The sequence below is a fragment of the Athene noctua genome, chromosome 5, assembly GCF_965140245.1.
Source record: "Athene noctua chromosome 5, bAthNoc1.hap1.1, whole genome shotgun sequence".
Classification (NCBI taxonomy): domain Eukaryota; kingdom Metazoa; phylum Chordata; class Aves; order Strigiformes; family Strigidae; genus Athene; species Athene noctua.
The window spans coordinates 33,783,291-33,805,796 of record NC_134041.1 but is presented as its reverse complement, the minus strand read 5'-3'; the positions used below and the strand labels follow the sequence as shown (position 1 = coordinate 33,805,796).

At 45.1% G+C, this 22,506-nt stretch overlaps 1 protein-coding gene across 1 annotated transcript in view; it reads right to left on the bottom strand.

The window, feature by feature from the left end:
• Window positions 1-207: 207 nt before the first annotated feature.
• The window catches only part of LOC141961087 (ral guanine nucleotide dissociation stimulator-like 1), a 43,596-nt gene continuing 21,297 nt past the window's right edge, over window positions 208-22,506 (bottom strand). The window contains exons 8-16 of the mRNA XM_074907637.1: window positions 18,176-18,279; window positions 16,920-17,004; window positions 14,522-14,611; window positions 12,587-12,673; window positions 11,411-11,443; window positions 9,805-9,926; window positions 8,821-8,910; window positions 8,290-8,304; window positions 208-412 (exon numbers count right to left, since the gene is read on the bottom strand). Coding sequence (XP_074763738.1) covers window positions 208-412; window positions 8,290-8,304; window positions 8,821-8,910; window positions 9,805-9,926; window positions 11,411-11,443; window positions 12,587-12,673; window positions 14,522-14,611; window positions 16,920-17,004; window positions 18,176-18,279 — 831 coding nt within the window. The remainder of the gene's footprint in view (window positions 413-8,289; window positions 8,305-8,820; window positions 8,911-9,804; window positions 9,927-11,410; window positions 11,444-12,586; window positions 12,674-14,521; window positions 14,612-16,919; window positions 17,005-18,175; window positions 18,280-22,506) is intronic.

Genomic DNA, 22,506 nt, shown 5'->3' with positions numbered 1-22,506 from the left:
ACCACAAGAAAATCTGGTTTCAGGGAAGGAGAGCTTCAGTCTGCCTTGTATCTCAGCAACACAGAGGGAACTGTGCAAAAATCCTGACTGGGTTGCTTTCATTTTTACACATTTATATCTAGAGTCTCTCCATTCCTCTAAAAGCAATGCTCTCGACACGACAAGCAGGCTTGGGCCCTGCTGGCAGTGTCGACAGTCTCTCTCAGGCTACTTCTTCTGGCAACAAGGCACAGACTGCACCTTTTTCTGAGACGCATCAGCGGTTCCTACGGGAGCGATGCAGGCGTCTTCAGGCTCAGGGTGATTAAACTCGCATGATGGAACACTGGCCGAGTCTGTGCTGTCACCCGAGCCCCCACTCGGAGCAGATTTGGGTTGCTCTCTGAGGGGTGTGTTATGGGCCAGTGGATCACTGGTTCCTGGGGGGTGAAAGAGGATTGAGCACTGCTTTCCGACTTGTGCCCTTTGCACGAGGCAAGGGAAGTGAATCAGTACATGTACGTGACTTGTACATGAGCAGTACAAATGAATTAATGGCCAAACTCTAGGGCAACCTGTGCAGAAAGACTGACGTTAAATCTTTCTGATAGTCAGTATCAATTCGGAGTTAAACTCTATTAGTGCTGGACCTGTTACGGGCGGCAAAGTAAAAATACCTCCCATGCAGATTCCAGCTGCAACTAAGTTAGTTGCAACAATTAAGAGATTTAGGTGTAGGAGTTGAAAGCCAAGCACCCCAGAAATCCATCTCATTTCTCCCAGACAACCTGTCTTAGTTGAACTGCCAACAGTGGGAGCGGTATCGTTGGTATTGGATACACCAATAAACAAGTATACCTGGAAAGCCAAAGATGCTCATGGAAAGGAGCACAAAATTAATACAAGGTGGATTGCCCCATCTTTCTAATTATAACCCACTCCCGGTTCACAAAACGAACCAAGAAGCTTTTCCTTCCTTTTTCCTGCAGGTCAGCGCTCCTGGAGACAGATGCCCTGAGTCATGAGGAGGGATCCTTATGTAAATCTAAATTTTTGTGCAGTGCCGATGTTCGTTGCCTTACTAACGTTTTTAGGATGCGTTGTCTATCATTGCAAAAATTGCTTTGGGTGACCATTCTCCTCTCCCTTGGTTCCGAGGGAAGGTCCCTTTGCTAATGGGGCCTGCACTTTAAAAGGTCATTACTGGACCCATGAAGGCGAGGTGGAAGTACCAAGGCCTAAACCACGCCTGCACGCTAGGCTGGGGGTGTGGAATTTCATTTTCCTGCTGCGTAGGCAGACAACCCGCGCCCCCCCCGCCCCGGCGAGTCAGAGTGCCATCTTCAGCCACAACAGCCACCGGAATATATACCCTGTTGACACTTAATTGTGTGGCAGGTGCTCTGTTAGCTCTTGCTGTATTTTTCCCGTGTGGTATGTATGTGGTCATCCTGTAAGCGTCCGTGTAAACCGTCTTGCAGTTGTACCTGTTCGTGTGAACAACCACCTTCTCCCCCCAGTTCCCAAAGGCTGGAAGCACATCCCTCGGCCCGGCCCGGGACACATTTTGTTTGAATATGTCTGCTTAAAAACTGTTAATTGATAGTGTTGTTATTACTGTTGCCTTTATCATGTGCTTGGTTAGGACTGTGCTTTATTTGTTATTTGCAGTGTTGTTGGTCGTTTACCTTTCTTTGACTCTGGGATAGAACTCCACCTGCACACACGCTTTGCCACAATAATTCTTAATACCCCCTCGTGTTAGAGGAGGTTATAGAATCAGGATGCAGGAATGGAGCTGCGTACTCGGCCGGGTTCAGAGGGCAGCTTTGCCACTGGTTTGTATGAAGCCCTCCGGCAGGACTGACAGGCTCAGGCACTCCCTGCAGCCCGGGACCTGCACCGCTGCGTGTTTGCGTGGCAGCTCCGTCTGGGTCGCCACGTTCTTTCTGGTGGTGGTTTTGACGCGAGTGGAGGCCATGGTTCAGTCTACTCGGGGAGGACGATAAGATGAAACTGGCTCGGATAAGTTCCAGACCCAGGAGATGGACTGCGCCCTGTCCGCTGGCCCTGCCTGCGCAAACTGAGGCGCCAGGCTCGGGTTGGCGTGCGTGACTGATGCACCGGGATCGCTTTTGCTTTGCCCTGGAGCTCTCAGCAAGCTCGCTGCACTCCTGCAATGTGTGACTGGACTACGTATGGCTCGTGGTGAGCTGCTGCCCCTCCGTGGGTAACGTGGGTGAGAGACTGCTTTACTTGGACAGCCCTTCCAGCCACTGTGCGGAAGAAACACAGAAGCCGTCCTCATAGAAACTTTTAGGAATTCAAAAGAAAATGCACGATTGCAGAGTAAAAAAAGGTATAGGAAGGTTGTAGCTGAAGGGTTACGGCTAAAATATGGCATTTCAAGTTCTCTGGGTGGCAGGGGAGATGGGTTGTGGGAGCTGGAAGAAGTTGAGAACAGTTAAAACAGTAAAAGTGATGAAGTTGGAAAGAGTGACAGTGAGGGAAGTGGTGTGAGGTAGGAAAAAACCCCACAACTGACATGCAGTAATAAAGTCTTAAGAAAACAGATTCACTCCAGGCAAATATTAGTGGAAAAAAAGTTTATATACTTATTGTATAAAGATTACAGGTAAGCAATTAAAAAAATCTTTTTCATATACAACATTTTTGTAATTTTAAAATCAAGAACATTCACCTTTCAGCTTAGTACAGACATACCCCCTCTGAGTGAGCAGTGCTGTGCTTTGCAAATGGTACTGCACAGACATCAGTGCACGCTTACACTGAAACGCAAAGAAAACTGAACTTCTTCTGTGGTAATCTTATCCTAACTCTGGGCAAAGTTTAAGGCTCAGTTACAAACTCGCTTCCTTCACCCTCCTAACAGGGAAACAGTGGGAGTCCTTAAACTATTCAGACTAGGACCTACATGGTGCTACTTGTCAACAGAGGTGATAAAACTTCACACAGAACATAGTAAAGCAAACACTGCGTCATGAGTTTATCGCTAATTGCGCACAGTTTTGAAAATCTCTGCTACAGAACCGGTGGGGAAAAAAAAGACCCAGGCATGTGTATCATTAAGTATTTGAGTTTGTTTTAACTCAGACTAATGTATCTCAAAGACAGCCTATTCAGTAAGAGCTGCTTACAATCCAATGTCTCATTTATGGCTTTTAAAAATAAAACTCCTAACTATCCTTTCAAGGAAGGCTGTATTCTGGTAAGAGACTCAAGAAATATGTTCTTTAAAGTTTCACAGAGAACAGATGATAACATTCCAGCTGAATTCTTTATTGCAGCTGAAAGGATGTACCATTCAGGAAACTCATTTAACAGACATACATCAAGAGCAAGGGAGCTGCCTGTAGATGACCCATAATAATGCTACGAGTGTATCAAAATCTCTGGGTGGTTGGGGTAATGTTTAAGGCCCGGTTATCTCCTCTCAATACCCACTTTTAAAATAAAAGGTCATGTAGTTGCCCCTCATGAAGGAAAACGTGAGTTAAAAGTTTTGCTCTTGAAGAGTGATTGCACGTTACAAAGAGGTACATCGGTCCTTCCAGAGTACAGGCAAAAGGCATCGATTTCTGTACAACGGGTTAGCAAAGTGAAAGAAAAAACGCCCTGTAGCGGCATTAAGACCAGACCTAAATCCAGACAAGGAGTGGTTCTTTGCCTTGTTCATGGACAAACCATGACATTCATCCCAAAGCAAGTGCAGTCCATTCTTTCAAAGGTCTTTGGAAAAAAAACCCCAAATAGGTAATTTTCTGGCATGGAACAAGCGCAAAAAGAAGTTTGCCAGCTGTGTGAAAGCAACAGACCCACTTGCAGTTTCTACTGTCTCCAGGGATGAGTGTTTTGGGGATGCACCCGCCCTGCTTTTTCATGAATGTAAATCCCTCCTGAAGGCAGCAACTGCTTGTGGCACTTGGCTCACCCACACCTCCCGCAAACCAGTGTTCCCGTCAGTCAGCTGGAGGCGGCTGGGACCTCCTCCTCGGTTCAGGCAGAACTGCATTGAAACTTTTCTTCTCCCGTTTTATAAAAATAAATTCAGACCTTCTTCTGTGTAATACTGGCACAAAGGAAAATGTTTTCTCGCAAAGAGAGTTGGCTTGTGCGGTGTTCTTAAGACAAACGTTGCAGTCCTGTTTTCCCCTCTAGGTGAGGCTGTCACCTTCCTCGGCTCACGTGCAAAACAACCCCCCCAAAAATTCCAGTCTGTACTGTTGTGGAGAAGTTGTTGGAAGATAACAGTCACATGGTCCTTGATACTGAAATGAACAATTCTCTGCTGTTTGCCTCTGTAGAAAGAACTGCTGTTCAGCATTCCTCTCTGACTTGCCACTGCATAGAGAGCTATTGTTCAGCAAATTCTTTTAACTAGAGATAAGGCGTGACGTTGAAACCTCAAGTAGTAGGTCCACGGCTCACGCCTCTCGCGTGTGCTTCTTACGTTGTACCAATGAAATATGAATAATATCGTGTGGACAGTAGCACAGAACCAATCACAGTTTGTTTGCCTTCGCATAGTCACTCTCTAACAGTATGTAAGATGCTCTGTACTTAATAAAATTGGATCGAGCTTGCAAACCACGTTGGTATTATTCTTGATATCCGGGCTCTATCCATCGGCAGATGGCGCCCGAACAGGGACCTCGTTATTCTTAACACATCGACCGAGACGTGGCGATGAACGGAGAACTTCGGATAGAAACGGCGCAGAGAAACACAGAAGCCGGCACATAGACGCACTTCTGGAGTTAGGAGACGGTTCTGCAGGCTGTCCTCTGCGAAGGTAAGCTGCTATGGCACAAGAAGTGGAAGCAGCGATATGGCTCCTCACAAGTATACTCTCTAAGAGAGGTAGTGATGTGAGCCAGTCCAAGCTAAAAGACTTGGTGCAATGGGCGCAGGAGCCACAGCTTTGCCTCAGCGCCTCTATGTTATTTAATCCCTCTCAATGGAGGGCTGTAGGAGATTTACTGTGGAATTTTACTATAGAGGGTGGAAAAGCAGGAAAAAAAGCAAAGGAACTTGGATCGGTGTGGCGGGAAGTGATTAATGCTTTACAAGAGATGGAAGCTGAGCGGAAGGTGGCCGCTGCAGCAATAGAGGCGGTACAACCAGATAAAGCAGAAGTAAATAAAGCAACCACCCCACGTCGTCCGGTAGCGAAATTTTTTGGTCTCGATGTCACTAAGCTGCCTGTTCGTGGTACGTCGGGTTCCGTCGCTGCATCCGCAGCAGAAGTTGCGGCTCGTGCAGGAGGGGGTGGTACAAGCAGCAAAGTTTCAGTTTCAACTGAGAGTAAAGCGGAAGTGAAAGAGATTGCCCCTCAGATGAGGGAAATTACAAAAGAAGAGGCGGAGCAAAGCGGATCTAGTTGCCGCCCACGATTATATTCGTCCCTTCCAGTTTCACACTCCTCCTCCTCTTCTTGGTCATCATCCAACAACTCTGGCAGTAACACGCCTCCAACAGTTCCTGCTGCAGGCGATTTAGAAAATGACCAACTGTTACATCAACTAATGAAAAAGCTGGAGGAGCTACATCCCTGTATTGACACAAAAAAGGACTCTAAAATCTACCACTTGGTGGCACTCCAACTCAGGCCCTGCACTTCCTTCTGCACCACCACCACCACTGCCACCACCACCAACCACAACAAATACAGCTCCGACTATACAACGACCTCCATCCTATCCAACCTCCGACACTGATCCTGTGCAGCGACGATGGACTGGAGTAGTCCGAGATGCTATTTTAGAAGGAGACTGGCAGACAGTTGGATCTTTAGCCTGCCCCGTGGTCACTGAAGGGGGAGTCGGGAAGTGGGAACCACGTGATTGGAAAATTTTACAGCAAGCAAAACAAACAGTAACCACTTATGGATTAAAATCAGGAGCAGCAAAGAACATTATAAAATATATAATTACAGCGGATTTGATGGTACCTGCTGATTCTCAGAACATTGCTTCACTTTTATTGACTCCTTCTCAACATTTAATTTGGGAAAGAACATGGAATCAACTTGTAATTACTGAACTAAATAAGCATCAACGTGATCAGAACGATCCATTTTATGCTGGGACTGTAGGTATCTGTACTGTATCTGTAGAGTCAGGGCGCATATGCCAGCACGGCCGTACAGGTGACTTTCCCTCCAATTTTTCACCAAATGTCACAACAGCTAGCCCACCGGGTTCTTCTGCAGATACCTGAAGGGAAAAAAAACAGCTCCATTTGCGGCTGTTCGACAAGGACTTACAGAACCATATACAGTGCCTGTATTGATCGACTATCTCAAGCTATGAAAGATCAAGCGGACTTACCTGATGAAATGAAAGACTATGTTTCGGTTGTTAGCTTTTGAAAATGCCAATACCAGAACAAGGACTATACTAGCAGGTTTACTAAATGGAGCTCCTGTTGATGAAATGCTACTACGTGCTTCCAGGGCAGAACAGAATGCCCAAGCAGCTATGATTGCCTCTGCTGTAAAAGGTGTTTTACTAGCAGAAAAAGAAAAACCAGTAGTTGCTGCTGTCACTAAGATAAGTAACAAAATGCCAGAAAAGAAAAAATTCATTCAGAACATGAGACCATGTTATCATTGTGGAGAGAGTGGACACTTTAGGAGGAATTGCCAAAAAATAGAGTGGAAAGGCTAGCCACAGCTTGTTTGAACTTAATAGATCAGCTCCAGCAGCAGGCCTTTGATGTCGAGTTGCCTAAAACAGTCTAGTATAGAAAAGAAAGCATAAAAGCCAGTAAGTGAAAGCAGAACAGAGCTGGCCTGAGCAAGGCGGTCACTTGGCTCAAAGTTCTTATGCACTGTTTCATTGTTTTGCTTTCCTGTCTTGAGTGGCCTGTTGTTTCCATTTCCTCTATGCTGTTCATACGGTTTGTCAAGAGAGTCTGTTACACCCTAACACAATACCTTCTTGACCTGGCATACCCACCAGCTGCAAGGCCAAAAGCTGAGCTAATGCCCAAGTACCACAAACAAGACTCTTCGGTCTGCTGAATTTTCAGCCTCACTTGCTAGGAAATGACAGCTTGTAAACCTGATGTGTTTACAACCCAAGGGATGAGGAGGGGCGAGTTAGAGGCATGGCAGCTGGCTGCACCTTACGCGGTCCTGCACACTGCTGTCACACCCGGGTCCCACTGACACAAGACCTGCTCAGTCGCCATGAGTGCAAGAAAGGTAACACGTGGCCAAACACCAGGCAAAGGTCTGCCAAAGGCCAATTCCTCCCCGCTGCAAATTCTTTCCCTCAGTAAAGGTGCCACGGATACCAGTTTCTCTCTAAGAGTCTGAATGGAGATGTACACAACGAGAAGATCAGGAGAAAGTGTAAATTATAGGCTCTCCCTCTCCAAGACTCATTTCTAAATGCAGGTCAAGTAAATTTAAAGGAGTGTCAAAGGAAACAAACTTGTACAAGACATAAAGTAAAGAAGCCAGGTGAATTAGATGCTCTGTCGGCATGCAGTTAACGATTTAAAACAATTTAAAGAGGTGTCACCCCCTGTTGCCGGGGTGAATTATGCCAGTCTTTTCTACAGTATTAATTTGCAAAATACATTCAGAGTGCAGATGAAACAATTCTTTAGACAAAGGCTGCACAGTGCAAACAAACTCCATGCAGTAAATGACAATACTGCAGCACTGAAACGCCGTCAGAAACAAGAGAATAAAGCCTGTGCTCCGCAGCGACAGTTCTTACGCGCAGCTTAGGCACGTGCCGAGGGAGACACCCATGACAGGCCACCGAGAGCTCAGGCACTGTCATCTTCAAAGCTCACGTTCTCACAGCCAGATGGACTACGCAAAATGGAACTCAGACGGACTAATTGAAACACCTTCCAAACAGCTGCCTGGACTTTTTTTTCTTGCTTATCAGAACTCAAAACTCTAGATTGAAAACATCCATTCATTCTTCTTTCAGACCCTAGCCTGCAGTAGTGCTGATGTGAAGTGAAATGGCTACTGCCTGTTCTGAGGAAACTGGCCACAAGAACCGAGCAGGAAAGGACAGTTAGGAGCTGATAGTGCTCTTAAATTCATCATCTCCCCACCTCATCTTGATCATGCCACTGGTATGCGGGAGTCCTTTCGTATCTCCTCTCGCATCAGGTTCAAATTTCTCACCTTTAAGTTAGTTTTACTTCCGCCCTTGATCTCTGCTTTCATTTCCTGCAGCTTGCCATGAATTCCTGCTAGTCTGTTCTTTCCTGTGTCTGCTTAGCTGCATGCCCCTGTTCTCCACCGCCTCCTGCTTGAACCTTTGCAGTATTAAACTCAATTGAACCATGTCCCCATGATTATTTTCCTTCTCTAACCTGAAGGCAGCTGGGCAGATTGTTTCTATTATCAAATGCCCTTTTGCTAACCTTAATTTTCAAATTAAAATCCTGCAAGGAATTTTTGCAAGTGTGAGCAAATTAGACTAATAATAGGCCAGACTTTATCCTCATCTACTCTGTTTTGCCTCTGCATTCAGGGAAGTCATTACACAATAGATATTGAATTTATAATCCAGCCCTAAAATGATTCCTTTTTCTGACACCTTAGGAAGGCTTTTTTGTCTCTAATCTCTTTCATCATTAATAATCCTCATGACTACTTATAACAACAGCAGCAGCAAGGACAGCTTCAGACAGAAGTCTGCATTTCTAGCTGATGGTGTCTCCTTAATGTACTGCAGTGGTCTGCATCCCCAGCCAGGTTTTTCAGCGGGTAAAACAAGCACTGCTTGTTTGATTTATTCAGGTTCATATTAACACACCAGATACCCTTTGCCCCATCGTACTCACAGGCTCAACCTCTTCACCACGCTTTTCCGAGGTTTCGGCGATGGGGTGCCAGTGTCAGCAGCTGCTTCAATCTCACGTGCAAGGTTGTAACTGCAGAACAGAGGGCACCCGGTTAATTTTGACAGACAAGACGATTAGTTAGGTATCTCAAAGCAGTAATACTCAAGATATTTGAGAAGCCTTCAGTTATTCCCACTTCACCAAAGGTTGCAACCCCACAAAGAGGAACACAGCGCGCTCTACACTTTACCCTGATGAAGGGGATATTTCACTTCTTTACAACAATTTTAAAAATTAGTGCTTTTTTGGATAACAGTCATCATTTTATTTAAAAAAAATAGTCAAGAAAATACTTAACATGTGAATCTTGGATAAGCTGACTTTTTTTCACTATGACTCAGTACAATGCAGTATGTATCTATGCTTACACTCTTAGTGCAGCAGAGTGGTATTCAGATACCTAGTGGAAATATTAGAGTGCAGAAAATAAATTGCCTTGCGTTGGTCTAGCAGCATGTACCGTAGCACAGAACTCAGCAGGGCTGCAAAACCCACCCCAAACACCCGGGAGACGTTTATCTGATGAGCGCTCAGCCAGCTCTGCGTTGCCTTGGCTACCTGCTGCCTGCATCCACCAGCCCAACGCTCAGTGCCTGCATCTCGACCTCCCCTAGGATCGGCCTCTGAGCGTGCCTCTGGGCATACAGACAGCCCAGACACAACAGACTATCAGATTTCAAAGTCAGAAGCCTCATTTCCAATCTCAAAAAAAAAAAAAAAAAAAAATCCAGTCTCCAAAAACCCCTGCTAAATGTTTAACAGGGTTTCTACAGCTGGTTAGCAGAAGACAGAGGTACTTCCACCCTCCTGGAGCAGCAGTACATGTAAGTCCCTGTAAGAGGACAGCTCAAGGCTGACACAACCTCCCTGCAGGGGGGTGTGGGCTAAGAAAAGCCTGCTTCGCCGGCTGGACTGAGAACCTACCTCTCCTCCTCAGTTAAATGCTCCTGTCTGCTCCACCACTGGAGGAATTTTGGGTCTGGTGTCAAGCAGTAGCTGTTACATGCAGACTGCAAGTGCATAATTTCGGCAATTACTTCAAATTCCTAAAAAAAAATAAAGAATCAAATGGGAATTCTAATTAAAAAACAACACAAACCCAAATTCACTCATTCATATACTAAACACAGGCAACAACAGATCCAGGACAAACTTCGTTTGACCTGAAGTTCAGTTTCAGTCGAGTGACTATTTCCAGAACCAGTTTTTCAAACAACGAAGTCTTGTCTTTTTTTTTTCCCCCCAGCATCCAAAATGTTTACTGAATTGTGACATTTTCAGAGAAGCACAAATCAGAAGACAAACACAAGGAATCGCACTTCACCACAGCGCTTTTCCCAAGTACTAACTGAAGTGCAATGCCAGTGCAAACCCACCGAACGGCAGCACTGCTGGTTGTTCCTCTAGGAACGAGGGTAGCAAAGGGTCATAAAGTCTTCAGATTACCCCACCTGCTGACCCCTGCTCGGGCCAGACCAGCTGTGAGAGACAAACCATGCCCTGTGCTTAGGTGGTTCTCAGACAGCAAGCGAGGGTAAATAATTAGGGGTGCCTGCGACGAAAGCAGAGAGTCTGATTGTCCCCGGCTTTTCACGTTGTGCACTCACACTTGCACCAGAGGAACATGAAATGCTACCCGTAACACGTGTGACTAGAACGTGCAGCTCTTCTCTAACTCCACCTGCACACACGCTTTGCCACAATAATTCTTAATACCCCCTCGTGTTAGAGGAGGTTATAGAATCGGGATGCAGGAATGCAGCTGAGTACTCGGCCTGGTTCAGAGGGCGGCTTTGCCACTGGTTTGTATGAAGCTGGACCGATGACCAACCAGAAGCTCCCGTATCCCGTTATTAGTACCCTGAGCCATGCAGCTGTACATGCAAGGCAAGTCCAAGAAGTGGTTTGTAGAGCTGGGAGCAGTTAAGGGGAGGAAATGGCTCCATCACAGCCAACTCCCAAGACTGCTTTCAGACCCCAGAATGGAGATTTGGCATGACTTCATTCAGACAGAACCTTTAACTCCTACATAACATTACTCATCTCTGACCAACGAGGATCAGGCTGAACAGAAAGACTGACAGCTTTTATTTCTCTGTCTCATCTGCAGCCTTTCACCTACAAATAGTTTACCGCAGCAGAAGGAAGATATTTACAAACTGTATCTTCTGGAAAGCAAAGGTCTCATGCCACCAGCTCTGTTTCAACACACAGGTCATACACATCTGTCACATTCCCATGAACACCAAAGGGAGGGAATGGGCATGCCCCGCATGTAATTCCCACGGAAGTAAGTGGCCTGCAGCTCCTCTTCCCCTACTGCACACATCTAAAAAGTAGGTTCTCGTTCTGCAGTTTGTTCACAGTTTGGCAGAAGCTCGCAGCATTTCAGGGGTCTATTCTTTCCTTGTGAACTTGCATTAAAATTCACAGCTGTTGTATATGCCCGAGCAATGACAAACGGCCTCGCCAAGAGAACGCTCTAGAAGAGGGTATCAGTAAACTAAAAATCACAGAACATTCAACTTACCCTTCGTCTCTTCTCAAAATTGATCAGGCCGCCCTGTTGGAAGGAAAGAGCAGGGATCAGAATAGAAGAACACAAGCTTAGTTGAACTTAATCACAAACAGCATGAAGTAGCAAGGCTAATGTAAAGCGCAGACGTGCCCCGAGCAAGGACCTTCTCCAAATACCTGTTTCCAGATCTGGTATAAACCACAGCACTCATACATCTGAGTCTCCAAGGGACAGCTGTCCTCACGGCCTATAGGGCAATCTGCCCCAGAAAAAAAGCCCAATGCAAGAATGCTCATAAAAGCTGTGTTGAGATCCGCTCTGAAGAATGCTAGTGGGATTTTGCACGGCAGAAACAAACTTGGCTCTTGCCTGTGCTGTGACTCTAGCAGTGTTCCCAGGGAGTTTCAGAAACACCAAGTAAACACAAAGCACGGACAGGAGGGAAACTGCCCCAAAGAAAATGGATGTACAGCAACCTTACGCAGGCCTGCTTCTGTGCAGTTCCGCCAAACAAACCACCACTAAAAACCCCAGCAACCACTGCCAGCCCAGGGAGAACTGTATTTGCCCATTCTTATCATAAATACCAACACCAGCACAACAAAGGCTGCAGTGTCTCTACTTATGGTTTCAAACACCTTTGAAAACTGGCCCCATCCTCAGTCTCTGTTAAACAACCAGACCCTCTTGCAGTCCTTTTTCCCTTCCTGTGCTAAATTGGTTCCCCCTGCTTGTTCAGCTAAAGAGAAACGAAAAAAAAACAAGTCTTCAATCACTTTAGGGCCCAGACACACCCGAGTCAATACCAAAGCTCTTCAGTGATCAGTCTGCAGTGCTGAATTTGTGATTGTGTGCATTTTACCAATTATTCACATAAATCTGCATGCCTAAAACGTTGTTTTCAGAAAAATGAAACAGAATAATGGAAAGCCTACTTTCTTCACATTTTCTAACCTAAGAAAACAAGACAAAATACAACGCTAAGCTTGTCCCTTCAGATAACAGCACTCCAATTCACACAAGATTCTTGTTGCTGATAAAACCGCATCTGGCTTCCTTTTTTTTGAAAACAGATTCCTCCATTTTTAAGAGCTGCAGAAGAACCCGGTAGAAGATACAGGAACAGACACGCTCAGTGCTGGGAAGGCAGGGAGGATATTTAGGATTCAAGAAATTGCCTTAATTTACCTCGATATAGTCCTGAAGTGCTGTGTCAAGCATGATGAGATCAGTGAGGAAGGTACCAAGAAAAGGTACCGTGCCTTGCATTACTGCCTGCAAATGATCAGAGCAACGTTGGATTAAATGATTGAGAAATGGTAATAATCAGAATGCTAGAATAGGCCTGTATAGGAGAATGAAATAAAAGCAGTCTGCTTAACCAAACAGTGGTCTTATCTTTTCTTTCATGGCATCCTCCTCAGTATCTAATCTACAATTCAAATCAAACTCGAATGACAGTGGGATGCTCTCACAGATATTGCCAAGTGGTTTTCTATTACCACACTGCCACCACACCCTGGTTTCTAACAGTGGGTCACCAGGAAACCCCGCCTGTGGAAGCAGCATCGAGCAGCAGGGACAGGGTCCCTCGGCTACCTGCTACAAGAGAAGGAGCCGGGGCATGCTCCCGGCTAGCCTGTTGAAGCAGTTTCTCTCTCTGCCTCATTCCAGTGGATTTTTACTTAATGGTGTATGCCACCTGACAGTCCAGTCAAATCAAGTCACAGTTGTCCTCCTCTAAGAAGTGACCATCTTCCTCAGCCATTCCTTTCATTTTGAGAGTAATTATTCACATTTTAAACTTCCTAGGCTGCTAGCAGTTGTAGAATTCAGGCTGCTTCTACACTTGTGAAGGAAACGCTTGTTTCTACCATCCAAAGGATCCATACTTTCTCCAGTCAAACAAATAGACAAAAAAGTCACATTCAGCACTTTTGCCTCCCTATCCCAGATTTCTCTCCGCCTGCCCTTTTAAATCTTTGCCAGCTTTGAGACAAAAGGCATTTTCACCAGCAGACTGGAAACTGGACACGTTTTACAAAGCAATCTCTGTAAAAGTCTGTGCAATTTTCAAGCTGGCATGTCAGAAGCTTCATGAGCTTGCTTCAAAGTAAATGCAATTGCTGCTCTGCCAGAGCTAATTTTCTTTTATCACAAGAATTCCAGTACTTACATTAGGTATCTTACTACATGAAAAAGTTTCCCTGTATTTCTCTCTAAAGGGTAACGAGAGTAGTTAACAGAATTAATTTCTTGTAGGACAGAAACAAGGCAGTTGAAAACGAAGAACACATGTCTGTATTCACCCATCTTTTATTACTCTTCTATGTGACAGATTTAGTAAACTTCTGGAAGACCTGAAACTGAGGCCAAACCCTTGTCTCAGGGTCCACCCCCAACAGCTGGTTGGGATGTGAAGCAAATGCAAGCGGGAGCAGCAAACCTGCCCACCCAGTTATCCCCTTGCAGGGGACAGGGGAAGATTGGTGCCAGGGAACATGACGTGGCCCCCGCGTACAACCACCGAATCCTGAAATCTCGGAGCGTTCCCAGCATCAGATCTCTGAACACACTGGCTATGCTGAAGCTTTGCACATCCGTTTCCTCCGGCCTTTCAGTACACAGGCGGGTGTTACTGGAGTAGGAGGACAGCTGGGCTGCGCTAAAAACCACAGCGGTTACAGCGTGGCAGCTCAGCGTAGGCCATACGGCTTGAGCGGGGTGCAGCACGGATCCCGCTTTGGAACCATCTTTATATACAGATGTATGGGGCGGGGGGAGGGGGGGGATATCATCTATATATATCTGCACTTTATATACACGCACACAGAGTATTACCTGCTTACTGCGACCCACAGCATAAGTGAAATACAGCTTTGCACAGGAACAAACACTCTGACTGCCTATTCAGTCTCAACCTTTCGCTTCCCTCGCTTTGCATCAGCTAATCTATAGCACTGATGTGATTGTTTTTCTTGACAGCGGCACTCTCAAGGTCTTTACCTACTGCACGCTCTCTTTGTTAAATACCTTTCTAGTTTTTGCTTCTTATATCATTCACCACTCAGGGTTAATCACGTTATCAGGTCAAAAAGGGGAGGAAAAGGACCCCAAACGCACCATATCTTTTTGAAGTTGCAGCCGCCTCCGTGTGCTTTCCGCATTTTCTTTCACACTGCTGTCCAGGTTGGCAAATTTGGATGTTCCTTCCTGTGAGTTACAAGAGAATTAAAGGCAATTAACAAAGGATCTAAGCGATAAGCTGGCAACTATGTTTGTGTAAAATAATTGCAAATACATTCAATGGGGCAAGCAAAAATATTTGCTGTATAGGTACATGCACGTGTACATACATGTGCTAATTTTCCGGGACTTGTACACTGACTGGGAATTGTGGACAAAATCCCACAAAATTACTAGAAGGGAGTTTTTCAGCAAAGTGGCTCTACTCTGGTCAAAGCTAAGAGCTGTTGAAAATCTCCTGGGAGTTTAAATCAGAGAAGCTTAGATGCACCTTCAGGTGGCCAGATGCTTCTCTGAACTCTATCCTGACACTCTCGACCTCAGGATTTCTGTTTAATTTCCTAATCAGGACTGCTACAAGTAAACATCTCTATCTTATGTAATGCTTGCTTGTTTTTCTCATGCCGCAACAGAGATGCAGCAACTACCCTCTGTAGCTTATTGACTAATCCAAAACCACGCAGGAAAACAAGGTAATAGGTTTTCATCTCCACAAGTCAAGCTCTCCTGTGAATGGAGGAGCTATTTCACAATAGATCTGTAGCCTTTATTTCCCTGGATCCCTACGGGATGCTGGGAGTTACTGTTACTGTCTCCAGTGGTTGGACAGGTGGGGCACGAATGATTATCAGTCTTTTTAAGAGGCACAAAACAACAGCCTGCACTTGGAAAGATCCTTTCATCACAACGTTTACTTCTCTCAGTCACAGTGAAGGAACAGATCAAACTCAAACTGTATTTCCTTCCTCGGCTGGAAAACAAGAGCAAATGAAAAACGAGTGTTGTCTCAGTGTCTTCAAGATACTGAAAGATAAACTGGAGATCCTCTAACAGCAGCCGGCGGGCAGGCACAGAACCTGAAACTGCAGCTTGCAGCAGAGCCATTGTTTGGGGAGGAGAGAACACAGCGCTCCCTCTCCGTGCCAAACAACCTGTTGTCATGTGCCATTTTGTCTGCTTTACACTTACATTTGTAGGATGGATAGGCAAGGGCAAAGACAGCTTCCCTACAGACACTATTTACAGTGAAAGAAAACAAAGACTTTAGGGATTCAGTGGACATTCATCCTCCAATCGTTACAAAACAGTCCAAAAGGAGGAGTAGGAGAGAGGTTCTAGCTATTCTGTGGAATTTTTCTCCTCTCACTGCTTTCAAAATGTTTTGCAGATCTCCTTACGGCAGCTGGAGAGGGTGATTTGCTAGGAGCCAGAAGGTCTGGGCTCAGATTGAGTTGCTGTTGTGTCTTTTTAGTACTTAGGTTAATAAGCTGTTGTGAATACACATTTTCCCTCTATGCCTATTATTATCTCACCTGCTTTAAAATTTAGCTACAGGTGTTGATAAATGGATGATAAACAAAGGAGATTGACAGGTTTGAATGTGTTCACCCATCACTCCTGAGCAAAACACTGTGTCAAATACCAAGGCAAGGGGGTAAGGTACAAATGCCAGACTGACTGGATAGAACTGCCAAAAAATCAACTGGTCAGGAGGCAGTCTATAGAAACATTTTCATGCAGACAGAAAAAACTGCCACAAACATTCCATAGTTTCTACAGAATATAACCTTTCCCTGCTATTCTTCCTCACCCCTCTCAAGACCCAGAGCTTGTTGGCGTTCGCCCAGGAGAGTGCTCAAGTCAAACTGCTTCAGACAGAGCCTGCTTTGTTGTCCATCTGGCCACACACAGAGCAGGAAGCCTGTTCCTTCGAAATTCCCAGCCCTGTTTTCCAGTTCCAAGAAAGGTATGGGATGGTCAGATAAACATCTTGGTTTAATTCCTCAGCTGAAGCCGAGTGGCATTGTTCCAGTGAAGTCAAGAGCACTACAGCCGTGCAGCCCAGTTGAGAATCTCATTTGGAGCTGCTCTGCACTCACCAGTGCAAACCAGAGCCTTTCCAGGTCTGCTCAGAGGGTGCACCAGCTAGCAGTTCAGACAATCACCCTGCCCAAGAGACGTCGAACTCCAGCAGTGGGGGCTCCAAGGCTCCTGACCTGCTGTCCTGTGAACAAGCCCTCACAGAAACTGTGCTGCTGCACCCTGCTCTGTGTGGGTATCCAAGCTCAGCAGGCTAACAGGAGCGTAGGTGCTTTCAGGAACAACAAAATCACCTCTCATCCCAGCAGAAAAGCACAGGTTTTACAGACCTCTCTTCCCTGAAGCACTGCCTACCGTAGTTCAGGGAGAGACGAGCTTTGACAGCTCCTTAGAAGAAGGGCTAACCTCAGCTTTGATTGAGATCACAAGCCTTGCAACTCAAGCTAATTCTCACCTTCAGCAGCAGCTGCCTGCTTGTCAAATAATTGTCGTGGTCTGAGAAGGTATCAGAGAGCTCTTCGAACATCAGCATCATGTCCCTGTATAGGAAAAGATTAAATCTTTTAGGTTATCAGAAAGCACTCTAATACAGATCAGATTACTGGTTTTTTCCTCATGAATCGTTAACAGTTGGGCATGTAAAAGATACCACCACCAAAACGCATCCAGTGAGATGCTGCACATCAACTAGGAACTTTCCTGGGATCTCCTGGTGCTCCCCGGTAACGCCAGCCTTATTTGACAGCAGCACAAGGAATGCCACAGGTACGCCGATCCTGGGCAGGGCTTTCAGTCACACTGAGGGGTATCAGATTGTTGTAAGGAAGCGGGTAAATGGATACAAAGCAACAGAAAAATAGCTGTGAGAGGTATCCTACGTTTTTGCCCTGTGCCACGCACTCAGGAAAGCCAGAAGCTTGTAACTGTGTGAGCCCCTTTCTATTACCCCACACTATAAACACAAGATGGCAACATCCTGATCAGCAACAGGAACACAGGGCGGCAGAAGGAAAGATCCACCTCTCCTAGTGGAAATGCAGAAGTATGCTGTGTGGCAGAGCAACGTTTCTCTTTGTTTATCAAAGACAAAGGAAAAAAACATAAATCTGTTTGTCACCAACTGAATGAGCAGAACACCATCTTTCCTACACAGCTTTCTGGTGTCTGTCTGGCATGCAGTAAATATGCCAGTTGCACAAAAAGGTATTCCCCTGTAAGAAATACCATCTTCAATACAGGCTTGGATTTTGTAGTTTGGGGATATGTTTTAAGGAAATGTCAGGACCAAGAGAGGATTAGTGAAGGTTTGTGGCAACGTTGACCTCCTCCAACTTCACAGTAGAGGAGACAACTGGCAAGCATCATGGTGGCCTTTTGCTGACCTTCCAAGAACCGTGTGCTTGTGCTGAGTCAGTAGGTAGTCCCATAGTTCTTCAAAATAGGTTGTGGAAGATCCAATACGCTATAAAGGACAGAAGAGACCCAGTACCCCTGAGGGCAGGTGGTCCCGTCAATATGAAAGAAGAGCTCACAGCAGACAGACCCAAAAAAAGGGGTCTGAGCCTCACAGGAATGAGAGTATCTTCTAAGAGGACACTTGTCCATGAAGGAGCAGAATAGGAAGACCGAGAAGAACAAGATGGAAAGAAAGAGCACGGAGCTTTTTGTCTTTGTTTGGGGCTAGCCACAGGGGCAGAGGGGGATGCTTACTTTGAAACACACACCCAGGTCTTCTTCAGCCGATAGATGGAGTTGGATTGCAGTGCTGAAATGATGGCCCTCAAGGAGGAAAAATTCTTCAGGATCCTACATTCCTGTGAAAGGAGTGGTTAGAGATACAGGAGCATGTAATGTCAGCATTACGAATATGTTAGTGCTCTTCTGTTTGACTGGTGTCATGCTCGCTACACATTCTCACTGCTAAGCAGGCAGCTGTACAAATATGGAGCATCAAAAATATCACTCCCCCCCGCCACCCCCCCCAGCCAACAAACACTTTATGGGCTTTGGCATTTATATCTTGTTTTCCTCACTTTCATGTATTTGTGGTGATGTTGCAGTGGTACAGCTTCCAGTTGTCCCAGTAAAAATAAAAGTGGAACTGAGTCCATGAAGCCAGGCTAGAAAGCACAAATATTACACTTCTTAAAAAACTCTTTACAGTTACCAATCCCTTTTACCCTTTAGAGGAAAAAACAGGCTTTGCCTCTTTATATGTGGTATTAAAAATGTAAACCCTCAATCATCTAAGCGTCAATTAAAAATAAAGACATGCAAAGGAATAACCTGTTATTCAAGTACGTGCACACTGTTCAAGAGAAAAAAACTTCCCAGCTTTTCCAGAGTCAGTACCAAATCCTAACAGAGGGACTGGTTCATAGGCATTTCTTACAGTTTCTCTGGGGGAAAAGGTTGGATGGAAAAGGATACTGAAAAACCTAGTTCTCAAAAAGACAGCACAGATTCCTGGTAAAGCAGATGCAAGCAAGGAGGAGAGGGAAAGTCTGGCCTGAGACTCTTCAAGGAACTCCTGTAAATCTGTTGGCGGCTCATGAACTAGAACGCCCGGGCACCACAGACTTAAACTCTTGCAAATACAAGCTCTCACTAACAGGTGTCCGTACATGCAAATTAACAGACAAAACACGTGCCCATTTGACTGTTGCATGTAGATGAGAATATATCCAAATCCAAACTACAATTCCACTTTGCAAATTTTGATGGGACTCATTATTACACTAATAATGCTGAATATGTAAAGGATCCTTACAGTGAAAATAGACATACTTTATTTCCTTTGTAGGACTGAATCAATGTAAAGCAACCTTAACATAAACAAAAGTCAGACCTTGGTATATCAGCAACTCTGTTCACAAGTTGCATTAAAATTGACTGAACAACTAAGGCAAGTACATTTACTCCCTTTTATTTACCTAAAAAAAAAAAAAAAAAAAAAAATCTTTGGGCAACTTAGGAGGCTACATTTAACAAAGTGTGGTTTAAGAAGACTGACTAGGCACACCGCAGCACTTGAAGCAGGTTAGCAGTTAGGCTAGATGAAGACCAAGTTCACAATCACGTGGTAGGACATGCAAGACCTGAAAGCTCTTCTTGCAAACTTTGCAGCCAAAGGAACCACGTAACGGCTCTTCTTCTGAGACCGACACATTTAAGAACAAGACCCTGCTTTCTTTAACTTCAACTTGAAATTCAGACCGGGGAGAACAGGGATTGAGAGGCACAAATTCTCAGCACTGAGATTTCTCAAACACAGGAGTTTGCACTGGAAGATCCAATTTGGAACCATCTTGACTTAACTGCACGTTGCATAATCTAAAGCATATTGTTGCAGGACGAGGTTGCGGGACAAGACACACACCAATATGGTTAACAGTCAAGCTCCAAAGTTTATGAGAAAAACAAGTCCTTATATATTCTTGTACATTCTAAAAATAACGGTAAACCCGTGTGCTGCTCTAGCGCATGCCCATTTCAAAAACTAGTTCCTGTCAGCACTTTCAATAAGGACTACTAACCGCGGGCAGCCGGTAGATAAGTTTCTGCTTTGCTATTTTAAAGGAATCCCTTCTTATCTGTTTCTTCCATAACAAGCACAAATTCTTTTGCTTTTAGCCATCATCAGTCTAGACGCCATTAGTCTTCCAACACAAGTGCATCATTAATTCAGACGTCGTTAATCTCCTAACCCAAATACTGATGATACATCTACATTGTCAGTGACGCAGAAGGTTCACGACCAGGCATACGCACCCACAGCACATTAGGAATTCAATCCTGGATTTGGTGTTCTCAATGATTTAACTGATTGCAGACTAAACTTTAGCAAGCTTTCATTTACATATAGGAAGAATTTTTAAGACTGCTCTGAATAACATTGTTTCATGCTGTGCCCTTCACAGGGGGGAAACCAGAAAGAATACTGTGCAGAAGCAACTTTGAGTTTAAAAGATTAAGCATAACAGGGTAGTAACGATTTCAACGTTCCTTTTCAGTTTTAAAGAAAAAATTGTGTGAGTAAAATTGGCTGCTCCTGCTCAGGAACCCCAGATCTAGGTGGAGCAGAGAGGGCTGGCAGTTCGGAAAAGTATTCGGTTTATCCTGTAAACCAAGAAACTGGATCCAAAAGTCACGAACAAATAACAAACGTGGAACTCCACGCTGCTTAGTTACAGAGTCAGCAGTCTGGGAATAACTGCACTTTAATGAGGGGATTATTTTCTAATTCAGACATCTAACTATTCAAAACATTCATTTGCACGCAAAAAGCAAGCAGCTTTCTTCAGAAGTGGGCAGCTAAGCAGATATGCAACTAGCTGTTCGACATGTGCAATTATTTTGTAGAGCGTGCTCATGCATTTTTCACGTGCTTAGCTAAGACTGGAGCATTGAATTATGTGTATGAACTAAGTACAGGGAGAAGCACTGAATCAACAGAGGTGGAGATCAAAGTTCTCCATCCACAGAACAAGTATGCCGAGAGCGGTCCCTGTCCTGGCTTCCCGGGCCTCCCTGCTCCCTGGGACCAGCAGGAAGCTGCTTCGTACTTGCTCGCCCAGGCTGCAGCCCAGGCTGCCCCACGAAGGCCCCTTCAGCTGGTACCCTCTGCAACTTAAAGATCTGCCCACAGACAATAGGAATCAAACTTCCTAATCCATTCACAGGGGCTACAAAGCAGCCATCAGACGAGAACAATGAGTCAATGGAAGTGCCAAAAGAGGTGAAAGACTTCTTCCCCACACCAGCCTCCTGAACCAGCAGCTGCCAAAGCTCAGGTGCCAGGACTAACAACGCTGCCGCTGGGAGCATACAAGTGCAGGGTCAAGGTTGGAAAGCCTCTGCTTGGCTTGAGCTTTTTATGACTGCTTATTTTGTATAGCTCAGAAAGAATCCACGTGATTCTTAAAACACAAGTCAACGCACATCCATATGAAAGTGCTTTAAATGTTCTCTTCAAGAGAGATCCCGTTTGCTGCCAGCTGCCCAGTGCTCTGAGGGGAGTTAAAAAGCTTACAGTAAAATGTTAAAGATAAGATCTAAGAAATTAGCAAACTGGAGTTATGTAAAGAAGTCATGAAAAACCCTTTCGCACAAAGATTAAGAAACACACAATCTGCTACAAGACAAAGGAATCGAAGCCAAGAGTATAAACGGGTTAGAGAAACGCGTGAGACAATGATAAACCAGAAAGGTAAGATGAGGAGGAGTCTGGTACCATATTGTAACTCTACTTATTTTTTCTGGTCACTGCTTGCACCCCTCACCCCCTCCAAACTCAGCTGGTTTGCATACATGATGGGAACCATGAATAACTCAGTAGGCAAATGACCTTCCAGCCTCAAGGACTTTTCAAAACAAAAGAGTACAAACAATAATTTCATTTTTTCCATGTTGAAGAGGCTACTGCTTCCTAGAAGTGTTAGCTTTCTCTGCACTTACTTCAAACCCTGTATTTGCTTTCCTTTCACATGTACACACACATATGTAAATGTATAAAACACAAACAGTTGTGCTGCCTTCCACCACATCTGATTTCAAGTCCCATGGCGTTCATCGACGCAGGAGAGGGAGCATGATGCTCACTGGCTGAACACGAATGGCCAAAGGCAGGCAAGTGCAAAGCTTATTCTGACTGTGCCTGCTGCTTGCACCACTGCCAGTCCGACTCCTTTCTTGTTAGACTTTCTTCTGCAAACAAGTCTAACCTTTGGATGATATCAACCATCACTTCTCTTCCTTCCCTGATACGAGCAGCATTTAGTTCCAGGGAAGTGAACTGGTTGAATTTATACCCATCTTCCCATAAACGTTGCATCATCAAGTATGTGGCACTCCCCATCTGCAAGACACAGTACCTGCCTCACCCATTAATTAGCACTCCCCAACCAAAGAGACAAGCACCAACCCCACTTCCATGGTGGGGAAGCAACTGAGGAAGGGCAACACTTCATCTACTGTTACAAAGAAAGGCAGTCAAAAATAGAAAGCATTAGAGCTAAGATGGCCTGGGACCAACGCATCCA